At 42.3% G+C, this 27,622-nt stretch overlaps 1 protein-coding gene across 6 annotated transcripts in view; it reads right to left on the bottom strand.

The window, feature by feature from the left end:
• ClC-c (chloride channel protein 3) overlaps window positions 1–27,622 on the bottom strand; it is a 350,410-nt gene that overhangs the window by 149,405 nt on the left and 173,383 nt on the right. For all 6 annotated transcript variants that reach the window (XM_076213815.1, XM_076213817.1, XM_076213820.1 and 3 more), the window contains 2 exons: window positions 26,584–26,729; window positions 10,463–10,624 (listed from right to left, as the gene is read on the bottom strand). In XM_076213815.1, the coding sequence (XP_076069930.1) occupies window positions 10,463–10,624; window positions 26,584–26,729 (308 nt within the window). The remainder of the gene's footprint in view (window positions 1–10,462; window positions 10,625–26,583; window positions 26,730–27,622) is intronic.

Here is a 27,622-nt window from a genome sequence, read left to right as displayed (position 1 = left end):
GTATTCTTAGTAAAAACAGGAAAATTAGCAAGAAATGAACACTACAAAAGTATATGGATAAAAAGATACATGAATGAGGAGGAAAGAGAAACAGATAAGACACTAAGAAGCAAAGTTGAGGAAAAAAAGAGAAAAAACGGAGACCAAGAAAATGCAGTTCTATTGGAGGGTGTTAAACATGAGAAAGAAAAAAAATCTGAGAATGAGATGGAGTAGAAAATTAAAACTAGCTTATACCAATATAGACAGATTAATCTCAGGATTAAACAAACTAAATGATAAATGATTACCTGTCAGAAGAAAAACTAGACACAATGAGAATTGTGGAGACAAAATTAAGGGGTCCACTAGTATCAGAGTTGGACATGGATTATGTAATCACTGGCTTAGAAACAGAGGAGAAACAGGGTGGAGTCATGTTCCTAGTTAAGAAAATCTTAACCAGGGTCTCTTTGAAATGTTTGAGTGCATACATAACTGCTAAAGCTTCTACGTCTGTGACCGAATAATTTTGCTTGTGTTAGTTGAGTGTGCAACTCACAGAGGCAATTGGTCTGAGTTTTGTTCACCTGGAGTGGCGATGGTATGTCTGAACTTGTTGCAAAGTGCAAATCTGCTTGTGCATCAGGGAAGTCTATGGGGTTCAAATATGATGTATCAATGGGTTCTTGTGCTGTGGGCATGTCAAAAATCGTGGTACAATCTAAAGTGGGGAATTTGTCATTCTTGACTTTGATGCGTGAAGGATATACTTCAAAGTTGCAAATGTTTGTACCAACTGCGAGATGGCAATGGGTTCCTGTGATGTGGGCACGTTGGAAATCGTGGTACAAACTTGAGAAGTGGGGAATTTGTCGTCCATGACTTTGATGGGTGAAGGATATACTTCAAAGTCGCAAATGTTTGTACCTATTGCGAGATGGAGGGGTGCATTAGTGTCATTGGCTGAAAGCTGAAAAATGCCATTGACATACGTTTCTGGCATACAGAGTACATCGGTGCCTTATGCTTGGAAAACTTGTATGTAGCTTTGTATATTCATGTGGGAACAGTGTCTTTGGGCTGATAAGCACTGTCTGAGTGTGTTTGAATGTAGATAACACTTCCAAGACTGGGGTGGATTTGTTATTGAATGCCTCTAAGAGGGGCAAGATGGTGCCTTCAGGCAGTGAAAGATCAACAGAATTTACTGGGTGTTTTGTCCCAAGTTTTGCTGATTTGGACATGTGGGAGGAGTTAGTGTATTTGTTATAGTTGGAATGCAAGTCCACAGCTGTCAGTAAGGTAGCAGAGTTAGAGTTGTGGGGAGGTGTTTGAGGGTCGCAGTGGGATTTGTGCTAGCAGCTGGTGCATCCCTGTGTGATAAAGTGGAGTGAATTTGAATGGGGGGCTAGAATTAACTGACATTAAATCATGTTCTGCCTGCTCGGCCAGTTGATGTGGTTGACTTTGTGGGAAGTTGCTGATGCCAATTCAGGGAGGAAATGATTTGCATAAATGCCATTTAGCAGGGTAAATGATTATGTTGCTTCATCAATGTTAAGCCAATGAGGATATCAGCACAAAAAGCTACATAGGTGGTAACTAGAATGGGTGGGCACTCACCTTTGAAGGCAATGTCTAGGGAGAATTTACCAATGATAGGGAATGGTATGCCATCTACATTGCAAAGGTTGATGTTGGGGGTTCCAAAATGGTGACATATTTTGTTTCTATGTGGAATTTGTGGAAAATGTGTACTGACATGATGTTAACTGCAGAACCCGTGTTGAGAAAGATTGTCACTTTGGTGTTGCTAGATGTAGCATTGAATGTTAAGGATTGGGAAGACATTTCTGGAATATCCAGGGTATGTACTGGTAGAGTTGATGATTGAATATCTGGATATGGAGTAACTGTCTTTAGTGTGCACTGAGTTTTTTTTTATTCTGTAGTCACAAAGGAGATGTGTTACATGAATGCCTTGCAGATGTGTTACATGAATGCCTAGCAGGAGAGCGCTCTGGGGATTGTGGTCTGTGTTGCCTCTGTGCTAGCAGCATACAGCAATGATCACTTGTGTGAAAATATGTATAGTGATGATCGCAATGTCTGGTTGTGATGGGTACCTGGGGTAACATGTGTTAACAAGGTGTCCTGGTTTGTGGCAGTATGTACCGTATTTTTCGGTGTATGACCCGCGGCTTTTTGCCTCAGAAAGGGGCCAAAATTCGGGGGTGCGGGTGATATAAAGGTGCGGGTCATCTGTGGATTCTGGTTAGAAATTGCCCTCTTACACAGTAAAAGAAAAAAAAAAAAAACGATTAGGGTAGTTTAGCTGGGTGCCCTCTCGGATGGATTTGCGGGGGGACCGACCGGGTTCGTCATATGAAAGTTGATTAATGTCATAATACAGCGCGCACGATCGAGACAAACGACAAAGAGAAGGTAGGATTTGTCAGTATCTTACCCGCTTTACATGCTCTTGCTATTAATAAAGGCATCACAAATAAAACAGGCCTAACTAAACAGCATGAACATACAATACAACACTGACTGGTACCAACACCAACATCGTGTGTCGCGATCAAACAAAAACAAGCGGGCGGCCATTTTCGCAATTACAAATTACAAACTGTACCTGATTCCTTAATGCTAAATTTGTGCATTACATGTGGGTCGTTCAAGCATGGAAGAAAATTAAAGAATCGACTATTCAGAACGGTTTTCGTAAATCAGAAACGTGCCATCCTGCAATGTTCGATGCATGCTACAACTCGGAAAAGGAATCGGACGAATCCGAAATCGAAACGGATGAGGTCACTGCATCAGAATTGGCCGATTTATACCACAACCTCTTCCATGACGATACAGAGGATGAGGAATTCGATGCTTCATGAGCGATGATACGCCTTCATAAACATTGACTCTGTCGTCTGTGATCACTGACTGTTTTTTTTTTCTTCTAATAACGATGTGCTCCATTGACTCTGTTCATAACAGTTCAGTAATGTGCTCTATTATTGTTCTGTTCTATTGAAAACTAACCATTGGAAATTGTTTGGTTTAATAATTAATTACCAGTCTTTGTATGGCATTTATAAACCAATTGATTGATTAATTACCGGTAAACAATCAAACAGGGTTTTATGGCATTATTTACACAAATTTATTAAGGTTCTTTGTAATATATATATATAAGTGCAATGAAATATATTGAAATGTAATTTGTTGGTTATTCTTCATCTTCATCACAATAAAAAATATATAGGACTGGAGGAATGCTAGTATCATGATCATGAATCGCAATGCCGCGTCTTCAACCCATCCCAAAGGCATTGTAAGATCAGTTGCACACTTTCGAGATCACCCCTCTTTCATCGAAGCTACCACTACATCTAGTGGCAGCTTCAGAAACCAAATTGTGATGTTGTGTACGTACGTGTCGGCCTTTGACGTGTGATGAATCCTGAAAAGCAAGATATCACCAAGAAACCTGCCAATATCGGAAAACATATATATTTCCTTTATAAATCACATAAGCATTGATGAAACAGAAAATTTAGAAAAAGCCTCAGCTTTGAAATTACTTTGATCACCACGTCAACGGCCGGCCGTGACAACAACCGCCGTGAGCTGTGCCTGTGGCCACCCATGCATGGGTAGTATACATCGTCGGATCTACACTGCCACGAACGCCATATGACTGCGGGTCATACAGCGGTGCGGGTCTTGTGTGGATTTTCACTAAGGTGTAAAGGGGTGCGGGTCATATAACGGTGCGGGCTTTGGTCCGAAAAATACGGTACAAACCATTTGTGTCCTTGAAGGAGAGCACTGGAGTGAGCGATATCACATGCAAGATGTATGTCTTGATCGCATGTTATGTATCTACCTAGTTATACCTTATGGGAAGGAGAGCTATGCTAGTGGTGTCCTGTCTTTGTATCTTGTCATGTCTAACTTGCTCTTAAATTCGTGTATGATTTTTCCACACACACTTTTGTTTCATCTAGTTTGTTCCATACATCAACCACTCTGTGGGAAAAGCTGTTCTTCAGATCTCTTCTATAACTGTTCTTTTTGAGCCTCCTTATATGTCCCCGTCTATTTCTCTTATACCAATTCAGTCTTCTCTATCATGGACTTCCATACCTCTCATGATTCTGTAGTCAATAAATCACCTCCTTCTTTCCTTTGTTCCAGAGTCAGCAATTCTAGTTTTGACAATCTCTCTTCATGTGACAGATTTGATAGTGTTGGGGCCACCTTCACAGTTCCTCTATGGATTCTCTCAATTTTCCTTATATTCTTTTTGGTACTGGGTGACCATAGTGTCACTGCATACTCCAATTTTGGCCTTACCAATGTGACTAATATTTTCTTTACCATTTCTTCATCCAAGTAAGCAAAAGCCACCTTCATTGATCTTAGCAAGTTGTAGGTTTCTCTTACATTTGTATTACTGTTTATCAGGGGACATGTCCTTTGTGATGATTAGTCCCAGGTCTTTTTCAGATCCCACTTTCTTCCTTTGCACTAATTTTATATTGTCCTGATATACATATATATATACATATATATATATATATACATATATATATATATATATATATATATATATATATATATATATATTTCAAATTCCATTATGCTACATTTCTTAATGTTGAAGTCCACTTCCCACTTCTGACTCCATTCCCAAATGCTGTTCAGATCTCTCTTCAGTGACTCACAATCCATTTCAGTACTTTCTTCAACAGTTTAGTGTAATCTGCAAAGAATTACATGTAACATTCCACACCCTTGTCCATGTCATTCACAAAAACAGCAAACATTATTGGAGCCAATACTGATCCTCATGGAACTCCACTAATCACCTCTTCCCAAGTAGAACTCCATCTTGACTGAGAGGATTAGGAGTAATTGGTTGCGTAGATCAGATTTTTGTGGTAAGACATATGTGAAAAAGCTATAGGAAAAAGTAAGGATGTGTTTTGGGCTTTTACGGATCTGGAAAAGGCTTATGACAGGGTAGACAGGAAGGCACTGTGGGAGGTCTTGCCGATATATGAGATAGGAGGATAGCTTCTAGGAGCTGTCAAGAGTTTTTATGAGAGTAGTTCAACTTATACATGGATGGGGTGGTGTGAGAGGTAAATGCAAGGGTGGTGGGTCAGGGATTGGAGATGTTTAAAGAAAATGGAGATAAGTGGGAGGTGAGCCAGCTGTTGTTTGCGGACAACACTGCACTTGTAGCAGGATCAGAGGAGGGATTGAGGAGGTTGGTGACAGAGTTTGGGAGAGTGTATGAAAGAAGAAAGTTGAAGATAAATGTGGGTAAAAGTAAGGTGATGAGATGTACAAGGGGTGAATATCAAGACTTCCATAACTTTTTGTATTTACAGTTTAATGTACATAAAAAAACATACTGACAGTATTCTATATAATTCCACCATCTACATCTTATCAAATTTGGCAAAAAACAGTTTTGTCTTCATTTCATTGCGTCGTCTGCTATTCGAAACATTCCGCCCGTGCGCTTCGGGAAAGGTTCGGGGAATTCCGCGTTCGTGACGTCACAGTTGCCAAACAAACAATATTGTTATTCTGAATATCTAGACTTCGGAAAAGTGGTATGCGAGGCGCAATTAAAAGTGAATTTTCTGAATAAATTCTTCTGTAATAGGTAAAAACTTTATTTGTATGCTTTTAAATAGTACTTTTTCGAGCAATACGATGATTTTTAGCGAATGGTATATCTGTTGATATCTGACCTTTAAGTTACTTCTTGTGTCCTCTTGTATTTCTTCTGTCCCATTTAAGTAGGTCATCCCTATACAAGGATTTTCATCCCTTTCGTAATTCTGGAGATGGTTATCAAATCACATCTTTCTCTTCTTTGTTCCTGAGTTGATAAGTTTAGTATGTCCAATCTTTGTTCGTATGTCATTTTGCAAAGTGTAGGTGCCACCTTTGTCATTGCTCTTTGAATTCTTTCTATTTTTTTTTTTTTTTAATACTAGGTGTCCATAGTGATGCTGCATATTATAATTTTGGTCTTACCAGTGTAACTAGTACCTTCTTTACCATTTCCTCATCCATGTAGTCAAAGGCCACTTTCATTGATCTTATAAGTTGAGGTTTCTCCAACTATTTTGTTTACATGTTTGTCTGGTGTCATGTCGTTTGAGAGAGTTACTCCTAGGTCCCTTTCTGAGTTTACTTTTATAACTTCCTTTGTACCAATTTTGTAATCATGGGATATCCGGTGAGACTTTTGAGCGATCACAGGCCTTTGGTCTGGCTCTTATTCACTGCTAAGGGCACGAACACTCGAATTCTCCGGTGGCAAATGGCGTTCGCCGACTTCGATATTGAAGTCAATTATATCCCAGGGAGACTGAATGTTGTCGCGGACGCCCTCTTTCGGATACGGGGGACTGACCACCCTATAGATGATTTCATAGTTTCCCACATATCCACGGGTGGCCAGGGTAACTAACTCAAATTCTGAGGAGGATACCATCACGTGGAACCAGTTAGAGATCCGAAAGGAGCAAGATGCTCACCCTGATTGGGGTCGACTTAAAGAGTACCTCCGAGGAGCCACGTCAGGAGCGCCTAGGAGTGCCGATCGGGGAGTTTCGACTCCTACCCGACGGACTCCTATTTCATGCGCGTAGAAATGCGTACCAGTTGGAGGAACTTCGCCTGGTATGCCCTGAAGGAGCAAAGGCAGCAGCCTTACGTATTGCCCATTGCTTTCCTATGGCGGGCCATGGCGGAGTCCAAGTTACTCTGGAACGGCTACAAAAATTTGCATTCTGGCCGAAACTGTCGGAGGATGTGAAGGAGTTTATAAAGAAATGCAAAATCTGCATCACTTGCAAACCTTCCTATGACCTCCCAGCTCCACTTAGACAGTTTCCTGACGTAAAAACTCCATTTGAGAGGGTACATGTTGATCTCATTGGCCCGTTAACCACCACCCCAAATGGTGCGAAGTACATCCTGACAGTAGTCGATGTCCTAACCCGCTTCTTGGTCGCCGTGCCCATTAATTCCAAAGAAGCGCGGACTGTAGCCCGAGCTTTTCTAAACCACGTCCTGGCCATACACGGTCCTCCGAGGCAGGTGATCTCTGACGGGGGAGGAGAATTCATGAACGAGACGTTCAAAGAGGTGATGGCGATGGCACACATCAGCCATCACAAGATCACTCCTTTCCATCCCTCGAGCAACAGGATCGTTGAGAGGGTCAATGGGACCATTATAAAAATCTTACGGTCCCTCGTCCAGGACAATCAAACAGGCTGGGATCAGATGCTCCCTTTGGCGGTCCTAGCCTACAATTCTGCGTATCATAGAGTCCTGCGGGATTCCCCGCATTTCCTCCAGTTCCAGAGACCCTGTCCTCCCTATAGCTGAGTTCACCAGGCCCAATGCCCCGTGGTATAATACGGATAATTTAGCAGCCAAAATAATGGCTTTAGGTAACTCATGTTTTGACAGGCGCCAAAAGTTCATTGAGGCTGCCACAATTGAGAGGCACACAAAACGGCCGAGGGCACGGATAAAGCAGCTCGCCCTTGGTGACAGATTTTATGTCACCGCCAGATTTTATGTCACCGCCAAACCTAGGCAAGGGGTGACAAAGAAGCTCCAGCCATTGTTCCAAGGCCCCATAGGGTGATCAAACATGTGTGTGATGTAATCTATTGCATCAAACATATCCGGTCAGGACGTGAGTTCTGTGTTCACACAGACAGGATAAAGCAGGAGGGCAACCTCTCTGTGTGCGAAAATAAGAACGTCAGGAGGGCGTTCCCCACACATGAGAAGGAACCCCTGGACCTCCAGGAGGATAGTGCCGGCTCCCATTCGTAAGCCGATTCCAAAGTCATGTAACCTCTCTGTGTGCGAGAAATAGAACGTCAGGAGAGCGTTCCCCACACATGAGAAGGAACCCCTGGACCTCCAGGAGGATAGTGCCGGCTCACATTCGTAAGCCAATTCCAAAGTCGTGTAACCTCTCCGTGTGCGACACACAAACGCCAGACGAGCGTTCACCACACGTGAGACGGAATTTGAACCTTGTCTTTTCTTTTTTTCAGCCCTTTTGTCACATTATTCTTTATTGAAATAACAAAAACTTCCTTTTGTATGACGGCGACCCCTCACCCCCCTCTTGGACAAAGATTCTGCCGCTTTTGGTTTTCCACAGATTTCCCCATTCGGCCCGAGACAACGCAGCGCCTTCCTGCCGGTCGTGAGGACTACCGCGGGTCGTCCTACCAGCTGCAGGATCCCAGGCGAGGGGCATGGAGCAGCTCCCCTATGACGAGGGAGCAAGTCGCCGCGGAGTGCAGGGCAGCACCCCCTCTTATTTCTCCGCCCCCATTTTTATATCAGTTTAGGCGGTGTTTTTTTTTTCATCGAGTTGAATGCCGTCTCTAGAGGATTCACCAAGGTGGATAACCTCCCGATGCATACATCTCGATTTTTTCCCTCACGCCAAGTCTAGGTCCATACTTGTTTAGCGGGGGAAGGGATGTCGTGAGACAATGCTTGGTGTCTTTGTGCCGAGGGTCGGACGCGCCGACCTCGGGTCGCATGTCCTGCGCAGCTTGGGTCGCGCAGCTGGCCACGCCCTCAAGCCAGGTCGCGTCGCCGGGTCAGAGTGTGATTGGCGCAGATCAATTTGCACACGACCCGTAGCGACTGTGATTGGCTGCGGATTTGCACACGGCTTTTGGGCATAGCACTCAGACCTCGCGACCCAAGCGGCGACACACTTCTTCAGCATCGCCCACACAGTGAGTACCATCTCCTTACCTTGTCCAAGTGTATTATAGTTAGATATTTTTGCCTCCGTGCACACACAATAAAAGCAAGAAACACCAACAGTGTTTTTGTTAGCCTACACACTCACGCTCGGCTAACCTACCATAGGGGGTCGCCGATTTAATGAAGCGGCCTTGCTGTGGATGTGCTGTGTCTTGTGACACTGCTTCTGACCCAGGGCAGTGGACAAGGTGCAGGGATGACCCGTCATCCAGGAGGTGCTAAGATAAGAGGGAGGGTGGAGAGGTGTGGAATGTATTCAGGGATGAAATGGGTGGGAATTATTTTATGCCTTTCCTTTTTTGGCTACCTCCCTTGTAAGGGGGTAAAAGCCTTGGTATATGTATGTAAAAGCAGAATATCAAGAGATTATAAAATTGGTGAAGAGGTAAAAAAAGTAAACTCGGAAAAAGACCTTGGAGTGATGATCAGCAAAGACATGACACCAGACAAGCATATTAATAAAATATTCGAAGAAACCTACAATTTATTGAGGTCAATCAAAGTGGCTTTTGTCTATTTGGACGAGGAAATGATAAAAAAATTTAACAACACTAATAAGACCAAAACTCAAGTATGCAGCAACACTTTGGGCACCCAGATCAAAAAGAATATAAAAAAAATTAGAAAGAATACAAAGAGCAACAACAAAACTGGCACCAACTCTTTCCAAAATGACGTAGGAACAAAGACTATCCAAATTAGAATTACCAACTCTGGAACAAAGAAGGGAAAAAGGAGACCTACTATCTACAGAATTAAGAAAGGAATGGAAATCTTAGATAAGAATGATTTATTGAAATGGGACAATGGAAAAACAAGAGGACGCGAAAAGAAACTAAAAAAAGATAATTACAGAAGAGATCTGGAAGAAAAAACTTTCCACACAGAGTGCTAGATACTTGGAACAAATTAGACAAATAACAGTGTGTGCAAACACTATTCCAGATTTTATGAAAAAACTTGATCCTGAAAGATACAAAGATGCACCATGAGCATAGCTCCCTTCCCGTGTAATACAACTAGGTAAATACTATTCCAAGCTTTCCTCCCTCCTAATATCAGCCCCACAGAAAAATCTTTCTGAAGAGAAACAAGAACCACACTAGCATGCCTGTGTTCAGGTCATCATCCAGCATTATACAGCACCAGTAAAGAATAGGTTTGAACACAGAATCAAACTGCCCTAGATGCAACTATCACACAGAGGACACTAAATACCTCATCTTATACAGCTTTTCCCAGACAACATAATATTTCTTCCTTTAATGACTTCTGTGCCATTGCTGGCTACCTGGGAGCCATAGGTCTCTTGTAAAAGAGACATGGGGCAAAAGATTGACATTCATATTACACAAAATTCATGCATTTCCCTTGTACTTTATCACATCATATGAACACACATTAATAAAACACATGGTAAACAAGACACACTTATCAGCGTACACAAGTTTTTGGGAAACATGGGGTAAGCTAATATAAATTTTCTGAGTCAACCTATATTTTAGCAAGATACAATGAAATCTAATTACATGAGAGAGAGAGAGAGAGAGAGAGAGAGAGAGAGAGAGAAAGAGAAAATGAAAGGAGAGAGATAAAGAGAGAGAGAAATAACTGAAGACTGCAAATCACTTACCTCTGGGATACCTGATCCACAGGCATAAGGAGCAAACATCATGACTAGAGAGGCAGCAAGAGATGCAAAAAGTAACGACCACATGACGTACAAAATGTACGAGATGATGTAGGCTCCTACACCTACATTCGTATTAATGAAGACCTTAGGCCAGGTGGACCACTGAAACAAAGTTGTGATATCATGTTACATTTATGTAAATGTTCTTACATCACATAAAATCATAAAATGACATTATTTTACATCTATGAAAGTACAATCTACAACAGATGATCAAACCTTAATACCCCCAGCAAAATTTTACTCAGCTACCTTCAGGGTACTTTTTTATTTACTATGCTATAGTAATAATGTTTGCCTTCAGTTTAAATAACTGTTAAAATGCAGCACTGACCAATGGTCCTGAAATCCTATAAATCTTTCCAGGAGTATACAAATTCAACTGGTTACTTCCCTCCATCCTCATTTTCACTATCAACCAATCAATCTGTTGTCCCAGATCTATTGTGGTAATTATTATTGGGAATATTAGTGCTTACCTCGGTTCAGGAACTTTCCCTCAAGGTGTTATTTTCTTTCTATTCAGGAGCCTACCCTGAAACTTTGAACCATGCTTATCGCAACTTTAAATAAGATATGATTAAACTCCCCTCCCTTTTATCGATTAAATCTATGAAGTAATTTTGGTTTGATAAATCAGGAAACTTTGAGAAATTACTTAAAGTAAAAGTTAACCCGTGGCTTCGAGCTTTTTTCAAACACATAAGAGTCCTGACAAATACGGCCACTATCATCGGGTCTGAACAGCAGATCACCCAGAGCTCTGGTTCCTGATAGACCACTCTTGAAATCAATGGCAAGGGACTTTTTTATGTCTTCACATCAGAAGCCTTCAAGTTCAACATTATTTCAGACCACTAGTCTGAGAATGCTACCAAGTAAGTTCTCAGACTTTATCTTGAACTATTCTACCCCGTCTGGGGTATTGGCTGCATGTTATTGTGGCAAAGTGGCATGCAGTTGATACTTTAGGGTCTATATGGGACGCCCCTATGGAGCACAGCCACACATTATTTTGGCTGTGATAGAGGAAAACTATGTTCATAGAGAAATGATGACACTTTTATACTACGACTGTCCCTCCATTATGCTGTCCGCCAACCCCTTGTTACTGTCCTGTACAATTTCTCTGAATATTCCCTTCCTTTTTCGCCTCCCTTCCCTGTGGTGGGGGAAAAGAATACTGCCACCAAGTATTCCCACTTGGATCGTAAGAGGCTAGAAGAAAGGGACAGGGATTGGGACTAGGCATCCTTCTCCTTGTAGCCCCAAAGGGGACATTCCTAAAAGAAAAAGCAAAGGCATAAGAGGGTCTGGGAGTTTTCCGACCAGCACCCTAAGGTTTGGGTCTTTTAATGTGCATGGATGTGGTACAGATGTGAGTAAAAGGGAGGAGATAGGAAGTATGTTTGTGAGAAGAGAGATGGATGTGTTGGCTTTGAGTGAAACTAAGTTGAAAGGGAAGGGCAAGTGTAAGTGGGAGGTTATGAGGAGTGAAGAGAGGGCGAGGGAGGGAAGGGGTGGCTATTCTAGTAAGTGAAGAGATAGGTAAACGGGTAGTGGAGTCGAAGGAGGTTTCCTCAAGGATAATGTGGATGAAGGTGAAACTGGGAAAGATGTGGGTTTTTGTAAGTGCATATGGGCCTGGCAGTGAGAAGAGCATAGAAGAAAGGGAGGCCTTTTGCATAGATTTAAATGAGTGCATAGAGGATTTAGGGAGAAATATCAATGTAATAGTACTGGGAGACCTTAATGCTAGGGTAGGAAATGATCCAATTGATGGAGTGGTTGGGAAATGTGGAGTTCCAAGAAAGAATCGTAGTGGAGAATTGATGGTGGAAATGTGTCTAGAGAGTTGATGATAGCAAATAGTGTTTCGGAAGAAAGTCAAGCATAAGTACACATGGGAGAGGGTGGTGGAGGGAAGGTTGGTAGAGCATTAATGGACTATGTAGTGGTAAATATTATTATGATAGGAAGAGTTAAGGATGTACATGTGCTATGGGGAGAGGGTGGGGGAATATCAGATCATTTTTTGGTGGAAGGTAAGTTGAGAGTGGAGGATAGATGGAGGAAGAGGAAAGGGACAAAAGGTAGGGAGGTTCTTAGAGTGAACTCTTTAAATGAAAAGGAAAAGGAGAAGGAGTACGGAAAGAAGCTGAAGGAGGAGTGGGAGGGAGTGAAGGATAGAGTAGAGCTAGGTGTGGAGGAGGAATGGGGATGGTTCAAGGAGGGAGTCACAAAGTGTGCAAAGATGGTGTGTGGAACAAGAAGGACAGGAGGAAATAGAAGAAAGAGTAGTGAATGGTGGGATGAGGAAACAAAGAAGGTTGTAGAAGAGAAGAAGCGAGCTTTCACAGATTGGTTACAAAATAGGATGAGGGAGTCATATGAGAGGTACAAAGAAAAGAAAAGAGAAGTAAAGCAAAAGGTAAAGGAGGCAAAGAGGAGAGCAGATGTGAAATGGGGTAGGAGTATGACAGAAAATTTTGAAAGCAATAAAAAAGATGTTTTGGAAAGAAATGAAGAGAGGAAGAGGAGGCGAATCAAATAGAGAAGAATAGGTAAAAGGTGCAGATGGAGAGATGATAATGGAAGAGAAGGCAGTAAGGGGAAGATGGGCAGAGTATTTTAGGGAGTTGCTAAATGTGAAGGAAGATAGGGAGGGAAAGATAGCTGCAGTGGGAAATGCTAAGAAAATGAGAGTGATGAGTGAGGAAAATGGAGGAGAAATAAGGAAGGATGAAGTGAAGGCAGTTGTTAAGATGATGAAAGCAGGTAAGGCACCTGGTCTGGATGGATGCCATGCAGAATGTCTGAAAAAAGGAGGTACAGTGATGGTGGACTGGCTGGTGAGGTTACTTAATGTTTGCTGGAGAGAGGGTAGAGTGCTGGAGGACTGGAGGAGTGCCTGTATAGTTCCACTTCATAAGGGAAAAGGGGACTAGTGTGAATGTAGTAGTTTCAGAGGGATTAGCTTGTTAAGTGTAGTTGGGAAGGCTTATGGGGGGATCTTGATTGAGAGGATTAGGAGAGGAACAGAGGGAGTAATTGGTGAGGAACAGTGTGGATTTAGGACAGGTAGAGGTTGTGTAGATCAGATTTTTGTGGTAAGACAGATATGTGAAAAAGCTATAGGAAAGGGGAAGGATGTTTTTTGGGCCTTTATGGACCTGGAAAAGGCTTACGACAGGGTAGACAGAAAGGGACTGAGGGAGGTTTTGAGGATATACGGGATAGGAGGAAAGCTTCTCGGAGCTGTCAAGAGTTTTTATGATAGTAGAGCTTGTGTCAGGATTAGAAATGGAGAGAGTGAGTGGTTCGAGGTAAAGGTGGGACTTTGTCAAGGATGCGTTATGTCGCCCTGGCTGTTCAACTTATACATGGATGGGGTAGTGTGAGAGGTAAATGCAAGGGTAGTGGGTCAGGGATTGGAGATGGTTAAAGAAAATGGAGAAAAGTGGGAGGTGAGCCAGCTGTTGTTTGCAGATGACACTGCGCTTGTGGAAGGATCGGAGGAGGGATTGAGGAAGTTGGTGACAGAGTTTGGGAGAGTGTGTGATAGAAGAAAGCTAAAGATAAATGTGGGTAAAAGTAAGGTGATGAGATGTACAAGGGGTGAAAGTGGCAGTGGTTTGGAAGTGAGCATTAAGGGAGAGCGACTGGAGGAAATGGATAGTTTTAGGTACTTGGGTGCAAATGTGGCAGGGAAAGGTGGAGTGAAGGTGGAGGTAGAATGTAGATTGAGAGAAGCGAGTAAATGCCTTGGTGGATTAAAAAGTGTAATGAGAAATAGACATTTGGTAATGGATGCTAAGAGGAGACTATATGAAGGAGTGATTGTGCCAACAGCACTGTAGGGGGCAGAAACATGGAACATAAGAGGGGAAGAGAGAAGGAGTTTGAATGTGTTTGAGATGAGGTGTCTGAGAAGTATAATGGGGGTTACTAGGCTAGATAGAGTGAGAAATGAGGAGGTGAGGAGGAGAACAGGGGTGGAAAGGGGGTTGGGAGATAGGGTTGATGAAAGAGTATTAGGATGGTTTGGTCACATGGAAAGAATGAGTGAAGAAAGACTAGTAAAAGAGGTATGGAAGGCAGATGTGGAGGGAGTGAACATGAGGGGACGTCCTAGGATGAGGTGGATGGATGGGGTGAAGGGGGCTTTGGGAAAGAGGGGAATGTGTGTTGAGGAAGGACAGGAGAGGACAGAAGACAGGGGTGAATGGAGAATGGTTGTATATGGATGATGTTGTGATGCATGAGGTGGAATAGGTGGGGGGATAGGGGGTGAGGTAGTATGTGTGAGCAAATTCTGACGCAGCCCAAAGGGATTTCTCCCCGTCTTCTCCTTTATGCATGGGGGGACGGAGAGGGGGGTCACCGATTTAATGAAGCGGCCTTGCTGTGGATGTGCTGTGTCTTGCGACACTGCTGCTGACCCAGGGCAGTGGACAAGGTGCAGGGATGACCCGTCATCCAGGAGGTGCTAAGATGAGAGGGAGGGTGGAGGGGCGTGGAGTGTATTCAGGGATGGAATGGGTGGGAATGATTTTATGCCTTTTTCCTTTTTGGCTACCTCCCTTGTAAGGGGGAAAAATCCTTGGTATATGTATGTATTAAATCATAATTACCATAGGTTTAATTTTCTCAGACTAACAGTTTAATTCTCTCAAACTTTGAGTCAATTTTCTCTAATTTGAGAATTTAATCTTTAATATTTAAAATTAACTTAATTTTCTTTTGCAGTCAATTTCGACTCTAACTTAATTCCCCCTTATGTTGTAAGCTACAATCTAGCGCTTTATTATCTAAAGTTACAAAAGGTGGTAATGAAGGCCGGTTTCCTGTTGTTGTTGTTGTTGTCGTTCCCTAGACTGTCTCTCCAAGCGGTCCTGCCTCCCCAAGGAATGTCACAGCCGAAACTGGGTTTTCCCACAAATCCTTAATAGAGTGTATGTTGTGTTGTTTACGTGCACGATTGTGTATAATGCAGTCTTCCATTATGTGTTGTATGGTATGGGGTGAAGTGTTACATCCTGGGCAGCTGTTCACAATGTGGTCATCCAGCCTCTTCTGGTAGCTTAGAAGTGCTGGGTGGTGGCCACACCGCAGTCTGGCCAAGTGGACTCTGTCCTTTCGTGGGAGAGAGGATTCAGAAGGTTGGATATCAGGGGGTCTGGCATGCAGCAGTGTGTTGTCTTTCAGTGTGTTAATATAGCGGTGAGTGATATGATTATGAATATGTTTCCGGAGGCTGGTATTTGGTGGTTGTGGAGGAAGAGAAGAGAGTATCTGTGATACAGGTCTTTGGGTGTTGTTTTAATGTTTCTTGGTGTGTGTGGGTGTTCTGCTATGTAGTGAAGCGGGTGTGATGTGTTTGTGGTGGCTGCAGCAAGTGTTTGTGTGCCTTTCATGTCGAGGTGGTCCTTGACTTTGAGGACTTTTGTTTCATGGTGTAAATGGTCTGTAGGTGTTGTATTTGTGCAGCCTGTAATTGTTTTTAGGGCTTTGTTTTGTATGATTTGAAGGGTGTTGTGGTGTGTCTCACTGAGATTAGGAGCCCATGCAGGACTCGCATAATTCATCACGGAGCGTATGCATTGTTTGTATATTGTTGTATTAGTTTCTTTGTTTTGTCCAAATGTTGTTCCAGCAATTGACTTAAGTGCGTTAAGTCTAGGTGTGCATTTGTTTTTTATGTTTGTGATGTGTTGTTTGAAAGACATGGATGTATCGTATGTTACACCAAGAATTTTCGGTGTGTTTGTGTGTGGTATTGGAGTGTTGTTGATGTAGAGATGAGGTATGTATTTGTGTTCTTTTGTCCAGTTGGTGAGAAGTGTTGCTGTAGATTTGGTTGGAGCTATTTTGAGTCTGTGATGAACCATGTGTTGAGTGTATCAAGGTATGGCTGGATTATTTCTGCAGCTTTGTCTGTGTTACGATATGTGCATGTGATTGTTATGTCATCTGCGTAGGAAGTGATTTGTATTTCTGAGGTGTCTGGTATGGGTAAGTCATGCATGTATAGATTAAAGAGCGTGGGGGATAGAACAGAGCCCTGTGGTACTCCATTCTTAATGTTTCTGATGTGTGATGATTGGCCATTATATGACACGTAAGCATTCCTACCAGCCAGATAATTGGCCAGCCATCTTTTGGTGTTATTGTGCATGTCTGTGTTATATATTTTATTTGTTAGGTTGTGGCGGGGGATGGCATCAAAAGCTTTACTAATGTCTAATGTTATAAGAAGTGTTCTGTGGTGGGGCCTATCTGAATTGATGCCATCTAAAATTCTTTGTGTGAGGTTTATCAGAAGAGTGTTTGTGGAGTGTAGTGGCCTAAAACCGTGTTGTGAGTCAGCAAGGGGAATATGTGGTGTGACAAGTTGAAGTATTACGCATTCAATGACTTTAGAGGGGGTGCAGAGAAGTGTGATTGGGCAGTGCGATGTTGAGATTGTTGGGTCTTTGTTCGGTTTTGGAATGGTTATTTTACCATGCTTCCAGATATCGGGTATAGTGTTGTGTGAATAGCTGTAGTTTACAATGATTATGAGTGCGTGTATACCTTGTGGTCCAATGTGCTTTAGGTGGATGTTACTTATGTTATCAGGGCCACAGGCAGATGAGTGCTTGAGATTATGTATTATGTGTTTTGTCTGACTGTCTATGAAGGGTGTATAGTCTGAGTCTGTGGGAAAGTCTTTCTTACGTCGAATAGTGCGTCGGTCGTCAGGGTGAGAAGTGAGATGGCTTGTCTGTGCAAAATGATTTATGAGTGTGTTTGCTTGTTGTCTGTTTGAGGGTAGATTGTCTGTTGTTGTGATTATTGCTGCATGAGAGTGTGTTGTGTTACTGTTGGATAGTGTAATGCTGTTGAGTGTTTTGTACAATTTGCTGGTGTTTGTTTTGTGATCAAGTGTATTGATAAAGTTTTGCCAATTTTGTGTTTTTTGTTTGTGTATTTTATTGGCAAGCACAGTGTTTAGTGTTTGTATTTGGTCTGCTATGTTTTGAGGGATAGGTGTGGGGGTATTGTGTTTAAGTGTGTCTCGTTGTCTGATGAGGCCTTGGATTTCTGGTGTGAAGTTGGGGTTGTGTGATTTTCTGTTGCCTCTAGGGATGTATCTCTTGTCTGCGTTTTGTATGATTGTATTAAAAGTGTGCACAGCATTGTTTATGTTTGTGATTGGTGTACTGTTAAGTGTTTCAAAATATTGTTCTGTCTCTTCAGTAAAAGCTTCCCAGTTAGCTCTCTTGTAATTGGTGTATGTGTGTCTGTGGCCAACTGGGGTGCATCTTGTTTTGGTGGTGATGATGATTGGAAGGTGGTCAGAACCAAGGGCTCCGACCACTCTCCATGATGTTGTTGGGGTTAGGCAGGGGGAGCAGAAGGTGATATCAGGAGAGGAGGGAGTGTATAGGGCTTGGTGTGGGTTATGTGTATGATTATGTGTGTTGTTCATGATAGTCAATGAGTCAAACTGAGTCTGTATATCAAGCCCTCTGTCTGTGTCAGGGTTGTCGACATACCAGGCAGATGACTTGGCGTTGAAGTCACCACCCATGATCAGGTTGGGGATTGAGGCTAGTTGGCTAAATTGAGGCCTGAAGGTGTTTGGAACTGTGGGGGATGATTGGGGGGGGGGAATGTACATGTTAACTATTGTCAGTGTTGATTTGTTGCCTGTGCGGATTCGAATGGATTGGATTTCTGTTGTGTTATCTGTGTTAGGGAGGAGAATTTTGGTTGTGGCACTTGTGTCCACAAAACAGATGGAGTGATGGATCAGGGTGATGAGTCCACCGCCATTGCCGTTGGTCCGGTCTTATCTGATGGTGGTGTAATTATGAAATGATGGTGTTTTGTGTGAGTGTCTTAGTTTTGTTTCTTGTATAATTGCAATGTGTATGTTGTGTTGTTTAAGAAAGTGTTCGAGTTCATGTTTTTTCGTGTTACTACCGTCAATGTTGTGTTGTAATATGTTGATGTTGTGTGTTCTGTATGTGTTGTATGTTGCCGTTTGGGGTTGAAGTTGGGGTGTTAATGGGGACGGTATAGGATCTGGGTTAGAGGGGGGGAAAGGAGAGATTGGGGACAAAGGAAGGGGAGTGCTGATTGGGGATAAGGGCAAAGGGAAATTGGGAGTGGGTAAGGGTGCTGGCTGTGGTTGGTGAGGTGGGAGTGGGGTTACTGGAGGGCAGGTAGAACATGTCCAAGTGTTTATGTATTGGTTTGTGTCAGCAAATGTTGTACAAGTGAAGTGGGCCCAGTTTTTGCACATATTGCACTGAACTGAGCCCTTTGTATGTCTGCTCGAGGTAATGGGTTTAGAGCATATTGGGCATGTGTATTTTGTGGTGGGCCCAGGATTGCTCTCTACATCTCCGGCTAAAAGTGGAAGAAGAGGGGTGATCGCCGGAAAATCACCCCTCGGTGCAGAAAAAACGTAACATTGCATGTTGAGAAAAAGGATTGTGGTACTCCCCAAGGCAGTCATAGCTCCTCTTGGGGATCAGTGCCACCTGCGTAGAGCCGGTGGCCAGGGCTGGTTGCTGCCGTTTGGCCCCCAACTCTTGGGGTTGGGGGGTGGTCCCACGACATAGACGCTGCGGCTCCAGGACCCCGGTTTCCTGTTGTTCTTTTGTACTGAGTTCGTTCGGATTTTGGTTATTTCCTTGTTTGAGGACCTTATCTCTTTGATGGAAACAACTGGCACTGAGGGGGCACTATTATTCCCATATTCTTTACCAAGTTTATCGAATTGTTCCATTGAACTTGGTGGCCTCTATTGTTTATAATTGTGATTTCCCTTGCTTTGTCTGTTCTTTTCAGTTTAAAAAATGTTGTATTCATATACTATCTTGATGAAATTTCTCTAAGATCAGTCGTATTAGTTGGTCTATAAGACAGTTTTCGGTATGACAGTCGTACTCTCTTGATTTGGGAACAAGTCTTTGGGTTGTAGTATCAAAATGGCTAGTGACAAAAGGTCATTTTTGGAGTCTGAGGACTTGAAAAAATCCGAAGACAACGAGCCCATAAAAAGGGTCTTATCTGAAAAGACTTAAAGGCTCTAAAAAATTCACAGCTTGACTCACTTTCTCTTACCATCCTTGACACAATGATGTCACAATTAGAATGTTTCCTCCCGGAAATCCAAAAATTTGATGATGTGTACTTGTTACTCCCTGAAGAAGGAAGGTGTGAGGATATGGAAAAATCCAGGGCTTACCGCCTGTCCATCCTTCTAGAATTGTCTCCTTTTAAAGAACGGAGACAAGAATTAATGGGAGTTCTTGACTCTAAAGGTGAATCTTGCAAGTCCTCTGAACTTAATTCTGTAAAACTTCCTCTCCCTCCTATTGTTCTTCAACACTTTGAAAACAATTCACACAATCCCTTTGCCTATTTCAATTTTAAAAAGGGTTTTCTGAATGCCACTGCTGGTATCCCCAATCTAATAGTCAGAAATTAATTTATTTAAAGGGATATCTCAGAGGGGAGGCTTTACACTTAGTGGAGAATTTACCAGTGGATGATTCAAACTATGACACTGTGTTCCTTCTTCTTGATGAGTTGTTTTTTAATAAGGAAGAGATCTTGGACAAGGTGTTGATTTCTATTATTAATGCACCTGAGGTTTCCAAGTTGAAGGACCGAGAAAGTTACATTAGGTCTGTAGACTCCAAACTGCAAGACCTTAACACCTTCACTTTGGGCCAAAATCTCAAGGGCAGCATTAGCTGCCAGACGTGTGATGTTGCGTCATAATACTCGCATTATAAAAAATAAAGTTACCGCTGTATTTAGCTCGTTCTCTTTCACCCGTGAATTTTGATAACCATAGAAAATATGATAAAGCCAGTTTACATGGTATGGGGGTCATGCAGGTACAACTACATGAGAGGCACACAAACACTTGCCGCAGCCACCACAAACACATCACACCCGCTACACTACATAGCAGAACACCCACACACACCAAGAAACATTAAAACAACACCCAAAGACCTTTATTACACACAAATACTCTCTTCTCTTCCTCCACAACCACCAAATACCAGCCTCCAGAAACATATTCATAATAATATCACACACCGCTCCATTAACCCCTTCCATACGGTGCCGCCTATGTAGGCGTCATGAGGAGCAAGTGGATTCGCGACGCTGCCATATCGGCGTCTTGATTATATTTATTGTAGTCGCCCCTGTGTTTTTACATTCTCCCAAATGTGCCCTGAATCCCATTCTCTGTGGTTTTCAAAATTCGCGGGTGAAAGAGAGAACGATCGATATAAACGGTGACTATATTCTATGATGCGAGTATTATTACGACACGTCGTACGGCTGGCATTGGCTGCTGCCCGCGAGATTTAAGTCCCGTAGTGAAGTGGTTAACACACTGAAAGACAACACACTGCTGCATGCCAGACCCCCTGATATCCACCCTTCTGAATCCTCTCTCCCACGAAAGGACAGAGTCCACTTGGCCAGACTGCGGTGTGGCCACCACCCAGCACTTCTAAGCTACCAGAAGAGGCTGGATGACCGCATTGTGAACAGCTGCCCAGGATGTAACACTTCACCCCATACCATACAACACATAATGGAAGACTGCATTATACACAATCATGCACGCAAACAACACAAAATACACTCTATAAAGGATTTGTGGGAAAACCCAGTTTCGGCAGTAGCATTCCTTGGGGAGATGGGACTGCTCGGACAGACAGTCTAGGGAATGACAACAACAACAACAACAGTAAATATAATCAAGACGCTGACATCGGCACCCTCGCATACCCACTTGCTCCTCATGATGCCTATGTAGGCGTCATTGTATCAAAGGGGTTAAGGGGATTGGAGTTGACTTTACTAAGGCTGGAAGCGAGGGCCTCGTTTTGATCAGCAAATTAATTTTAAGTAAATTACCTAAATTTTTCTTGATGGAATTGTCTCAGGTGATTGATTCAAATTACCCCAATTTTAATCAGCTTAAAAAAGTTTATCAATCAGTTTTAGTTAGACTTAAACTCCCCTCCCTTTTATTTATTAAATCTATGAAGTCATTTTAGTTTGATAAATCGGGAAACTCTGAGAAATTACTTGAAGTAAAAGTGAACCCATGACTACGAGCTTTATTCAAACACATAAAAGTCCCGCCGAATATGGCCACTATCATCGGGTCTGAACGGCGGATCACCCAGAGCTCTGGTTCCTGATAAACCACTCTTGAAATCAATGGCAAGGGACTTTTTTATGTCTTTACATCAGAAGCCTTCAAGTTCAACCTTATTTGAGACCACTAGCCTGAGAATGCTACCAAGTAAGTTCTCAGACTTTATCTTGAATTATTAAACCGTAATTACCATACTATCTTGCAGGGGACCCAAAACTCCCCAATAACCTGCAAAAACCAATGGATTGGCTTTCATGTCACTCAAGGAAGAAATAATGAGTTACTTTCAAGGTAAACTAGAATTGGGGCATTGTCTTCTATTTGATAGTTGCATCAAAGTCAGTTCATCTCTGTGGCCAGGTTTATTCTATGCTGGTACTATTTTAGTGCAGGATGGTGGCCTGAACAGTCACCTTAATGCAATTATTGCTTCTCTTATAAGCTGTAATCAAATCACCTTTCTTTTTGGTCTTTCAAGGTTGGTAGACCCAGTGTTTTAGTCTTTCATATGGTTTATCTGCCAAGTTGGAAACCAGCTTGGTTGCTGCCCTTAATTTTTTTTTCACTCTTATTTATATCTTACACTAAGTGTGGGGACAATACCACTGATGCATATTCTAGACTTGGATGGACCAGGGTTTCTATGATTTTTTCATCATCTCTATCTATACAGTGAATAACTGCTTTAATCTGCAGCATTCCATATGTCTATCAAACATTCCCACTGATATGTCTATAAGGTGACTGACTGTCTTTAATCAACACTCCCAAATCATTCTCTTCTATTGCTTTTATCATGGATTCACTTCCCAATTAATAAATAAATAGATGGTCTTCAGCAGCTATTTCCCATTTCCACTACTTTGTAGTTTTTTTTGTTTGTTTTTTTGTTTTTTACTGAAATTAATTTCCCATTCTTGGCTCCATGCAATAATAGTATTTAGATTTTTTTTTACAATTGCCTACAGTTCTTTTTTCACTCTTCTCATTTTTTCATTTTGTGTGAACATGTTGGCATAGCTTGTTCTACCATCGATCATGTCATTTACATAAATAAGAAACATTATATGTGCTACCATTGAAACTTATGAGACTGCTGGTTACTGCTCTCCATCTTAACATTCTTATCAGTAAGGGGAAGATGGGCAGAATATTTTAGGGAGTTGCTTAATGTGAAGGAGGATAGGGAGGGAAAGATAGCTGCAGTGGGAAATGCTAAGAAAATGAGAGTGATGAGTGAGGAAAATGGAGGAGAAATAAGGAAGGATGAAGTGAAGGCAGCAGTTAAGATGATGAAAGCAGGTAAGGCACCTGGTCTGGATGGATGCCATGCAGAATGTCTGAAAAAGGGAGGTACAGTGATGGTGGACTGGTTGGTGAGGTTATTTAATGTTTGCTGGAGAGATGGTAGAGTGCCAGAGGACTGGAGGAGTGCGTGTATAGTTCCACTTTACAAGGGAAAGGGGGACAAGTGTGAATGTAATAGTTTTAGAGGGATTAGTTTGTTAAGTGTAGTTGGGAGGGCTTATGGGAGGATCTTGATTGAGAGGATTAGGAGAGGAAGAGAGGGAGTAATTGGTGAGGAACAGTGTGGGTTTAGGGCAGGTAGAGGTTGTGTAGATCAGATTTTTATGGTAAGACAGATATGTGAGAAAGCTATAGGTAAGGGGAAGGATGTTTTCTGGGCCTTTATAGATCTGGAAAAGGCTTACGACAGGGTAGACAGAAAGGCACTGTGGGAGGTTATGCGGATATACGGGATAGGAGGAAAGCTTCTGGGAGCTGTCAAGAGTTTTTATGAGAGTAGTAGAGCTTGTGTCAGGATTAGAAATGGAGAGAGCTAGTGGTTTGAGGTAAAGGTGGGACTTCGTCAGGGATGCGTTATGTCACCCTGGCTGTTCAACTTATACATGGATAGGGTGGTGCGAGAGGTGAATGCAAGGGTAGTGGGTCAGGGATTGGAGATGGTTAAAGAAAATGGAGAAAAGTGGGAGGTGAGCCAGCTGTTGTTTGCGGATGACACTGCGCTTGTGGCAGGATCGGAGGAGGGATTGAGGAAGCTGGTGACAGAGTTTGGGAGAGTATGTGATAGAAGAAAGCTAAAGATAAATGTGGGTAAAAGTAAGGTGATGAGATGTACAAGGGGTGAAAGTGGCAGTAATCTGGAAGTGAGCATTAAGGGAGAGCAACTGGAGGAAGTGGATAGTTTTAGATATTTGGGTGCAAATGTGGAAGGAAAGGGTGGAGTGAAGGTGGAGGTAGAATGTAGATTGAGAGAAGCGAGTAAATGCCTTGGTGGGTTAAAAAGTGTAATGAGGAATAGACATTTGGGAATGGATGCTAAGAGGAGACTGTATGAAGGAGTGATTGTGCCAACAGCACTGTATGGAGCAGAAACATGGAACATGAGAGAGGAAGAGAGAAGGAGTTTGAATGTGTTTGAGATGAAGTGTCTGAGAAGTATGATGGGGGTTACTAGGCTAGATAGAGTGAGAAATGAGGAAGTGAGGAGGAGAACAGGGGTGGAAAGGGAGTTGGGAGATAGGATGGATGAAAGAGTATTAGGATGGTTTGGACACATGGAAAGAATGAGTGAAGAAAGACTAGTAAAGGAGGTATGGAAGGCAGATGTGGAGGGAGTGAACATGAAGGGACGTCCTAGGATGAGATGGATGGATGGGGTGAAGGGGGCTTTGGGGAAGAGGGGAATGTCTGTGGAGGAAGGACGGGAGAGGACAGAAGACAGGGGTGAATGGAGAATGGTTGTATATGGATGATGTTGTGATGCATAAGGTGGATTGGACGGGGGAATGGGGGTGATGTAGTGTGTGTGAGCAAAAATTTTTTGACGCAGCCTGAAGGGATTTCTCCCTGTCCTCTCCTTTATATGGGGGGACAGAGAGGGGGGGTCGCCGATTTAATGAAGCGGCCTTGCTGTGGATGTGCTGTGTCTTGCGACACTGCTTCTGACCCAGGGCAGTGGACAGGGTGCAGGGATGACCCGTCATCTAGGAGGTGCTAAGATGGGAGGGAGGGTGGAGGGGTGTGGAGTGTTTTCGGGGATGAAATGGGTGGGAATGTTTTTGTGCCTTGTCCTTTTTGGCTACCCCCCTGGTAAGGGGGAAAAAAGCCTTGGTATATGTATGTATGTATCATTTATTGATCTTCATGTACTTTCCCTTCAAAAAATCTTTCATCCATGTAAGTAGTTTGCTTCTTGTCCTCCAATATGCTCCAGTTCATATGGCAACTGTGAGATACTTTATCTACAGCATTCTCTAGACAGGTACACAGAGTCCTCTCAGCTCCCCTTCTCTTGAAGCACATCAATCACTCTCAAGTAAAAGATTAAAAGGTTTGTCACAAAGAGCAGCGACAAAGATGGTGCCTACAGTGCCAAACCTGACATACAAAACAAGATCGGAAAAATTACATCTGCCATCACTGGAACGGAGAAGAAAAAGAGGCGATTTGTTGACCATTTTCAGAATTATGAAAGAGATGGAAATTCTCGAGGTTTGATAAATTTAGGCAATGTTCAGCTCTCCATAATATCAAGGTGAGGTTGCAGACAAATTCAAGCCAGAATTAGAAAAGTGCATTGAAGAGAAAGGGTACAGCAAGAAACAAGTTATAAATTATGATGAAACAGGACTTTACTGGAAGAAGATGACCAGTGAGACCTATATTGACAAGGAAGAAAAAAGTGCGAAGGGGTTTAAAGCATCTAAGGACAGCTTAACCCTGTTACTTGGAGGCAATGCAGAAGGGGATTTAAAGCTAAAGCCACTCCTCATACACCACTCAGAAAACCCGAAAGCATGCGTAAGGGCTGAGATCCCTACTGTCCCTTAGCCTTGGGAGGGACATCATCTGATAGAATACGTGGCGAGTGAAAGGTAAATAAAAACACTGTTTATTTCTTTTGTGCAGTACTTTACATTTTCTTATGTGACTATTTTCATGTATTTTCATGTCTGTAGGGGTGACTTGTGACGTGATGGAACACATATCCTATTATCACATGTTATAATGAGTTCGGTATATGGTAATTTAAATTTGCAGTAAGGTTTTCAGGAATGCATATGTACTGTATAACAAGGACTTACTGTACTTGGTCTCCAGACTGGGTCCCAAATATAAACTTCTGCTGTATTTCTTACATTTTTTCACACATGGAGAGCTGACGACTGGTGACTACTCTCCTTCCGCTATAACTTTCAGCCAGTGACATAGAAATAGTCCCACACAGATAAAATACAGACAATAATCCAAAGTTTCTTCCCACAGAGATCTGTGGCAGGTTTCAAGGGACCATTACCAGCCATTGTGGGGCTGTAGGTTTTCCATTTATTGAAATTTGATGCAACAAATGATTGATTATATAATGGTGTTTTTGTTTCACTGATTGCCAGGATGTTTAATCTACACTCTTCCATCATTTGCACAACTCACTGGATGTACTGTTACACCCACCCCTATTAATACCAGGTCTCAGTACCAAGGCACCTTTATATAGCTGATCAGACTCCCAAAGTTTTAGCTCATCAGCACTTTATCCATACCTATTGTTTAGGGATTTCATTTTTGGGAGGACTGACTACTAGCTTACAATACCTTCTTTTTTGCTGCCTTTTAAATCATGCATAATGTTTTTGTTCTTATTGACAATACAAACTCCCTTTTCTGACAAATCAGATGTACTTTAAGGCCAGTTATATTAAGTCTTGCTGTGGGTAAAATGGTTTGATCATTTAGTATGGGCTATCTAGAGATCAACCTGTTTCCTTGGTAAGTGGATTTTTTTCCTTCACTAGAAAATGACTTTACAAAGATATAACAAAATAATTCATATAACAATAACACTTACATTTGAGCAATTGTCTCCATCATAATAGGTTTCATTGGATGACCAGCAACACTGTTCCTTATTGAACCAGAAGGCTTCAGGACAAATGCCAAAACGGAGGTCAGACATCCAGCTGGCCCCGATGTCAATTGTTCCGGCAACAACACCTGTTGGCAATTAAAGATACCATAATCCTAATCATAACCATCTGTAACTGGCAAAAATTCAAAACATAATATATGATGCTATTAATAATGGTACATTTTTCAGTGTTCAATATCATACTATCTGTATCTACAAATCCAGGGAAGGTAGCCAGCCAAAACACAAAGCAAAAAGATCTAGACACTATTTTTGCTTGAAGACATGAATGGGAAATGAAGTTCAATACCAAAAGATGCAAAGTACTGGAAATGGGCAATAGCAGCAAAAGGCCATCCTTAAACTATTCCTTGGGAAGTGAACCCATTACAAATGCAAAAGAAAGACTTAGGAGTGTAGATAAAAGATAACTCATCACCTGACAGATGACACATATGGACTACTGCAGAAAATTAAATTGGTGTTCCATTATACGGATGAAGAGATGATGAAAAAACTCATCGAAACCCTGAATGTCCAAGACTGGAATATGCATCAGTAGGATGCATTATGTTGCCCTGGCTGTTCAACTTATACATGGATGGGGTAGTGTGAGAGGTAAATGCAAGGGTAGTGGGTCAGGGATTGGAGATGGTTAAAGAAAATGGAGAAAAGTGGGAGGTGAGCCAGCTGTTGTTTGCGGACGACACTGCGCTTGTGGAAGGATCGGAGGAGGGATTGAGGAAGTTGGTGACAGAGTTTGGGAGTGTGTGTGATAGAAGAAAGCTGAAGATATATGTGGGTAAAAGTAAGGTGATGAGATGTACAAGGGGTGAAAGTAGCAGTAGTCTGGAAGTGAGCATTAAGGGAGAGCGACTGGAGGAAGTGGATAGTTTTAGATACTTGGGTGCTAATGTGGCAGGAAAAGGTGGAGTGAAGGTGGAGGTAGAATGTAGATTGAGAGTAGAGAGTAAATGCC

This window comes from Oratosquilla oratoria, chromosome 32, assembly GCF_046742065.1.
Source record: "Oratosquilla oratoria isolate Oo_2021 chromosome 32, ASM4674206v1, whole genome shotgun sequence".
In the NCBI taxonomy this organism is placed as follows: domain Eukaryota; kingdom Metazoa; phylum Arthropoda; class Malacostraca; order Stomatopoda; family Squillidae; genus Oratosquilla; species Oratosquilla oratoria.
The sequence above is the reverse complement of the archived record's forward strand: the minus strand, read 5'-3'. Positions and strand labels throughout refer to the sequence as shown.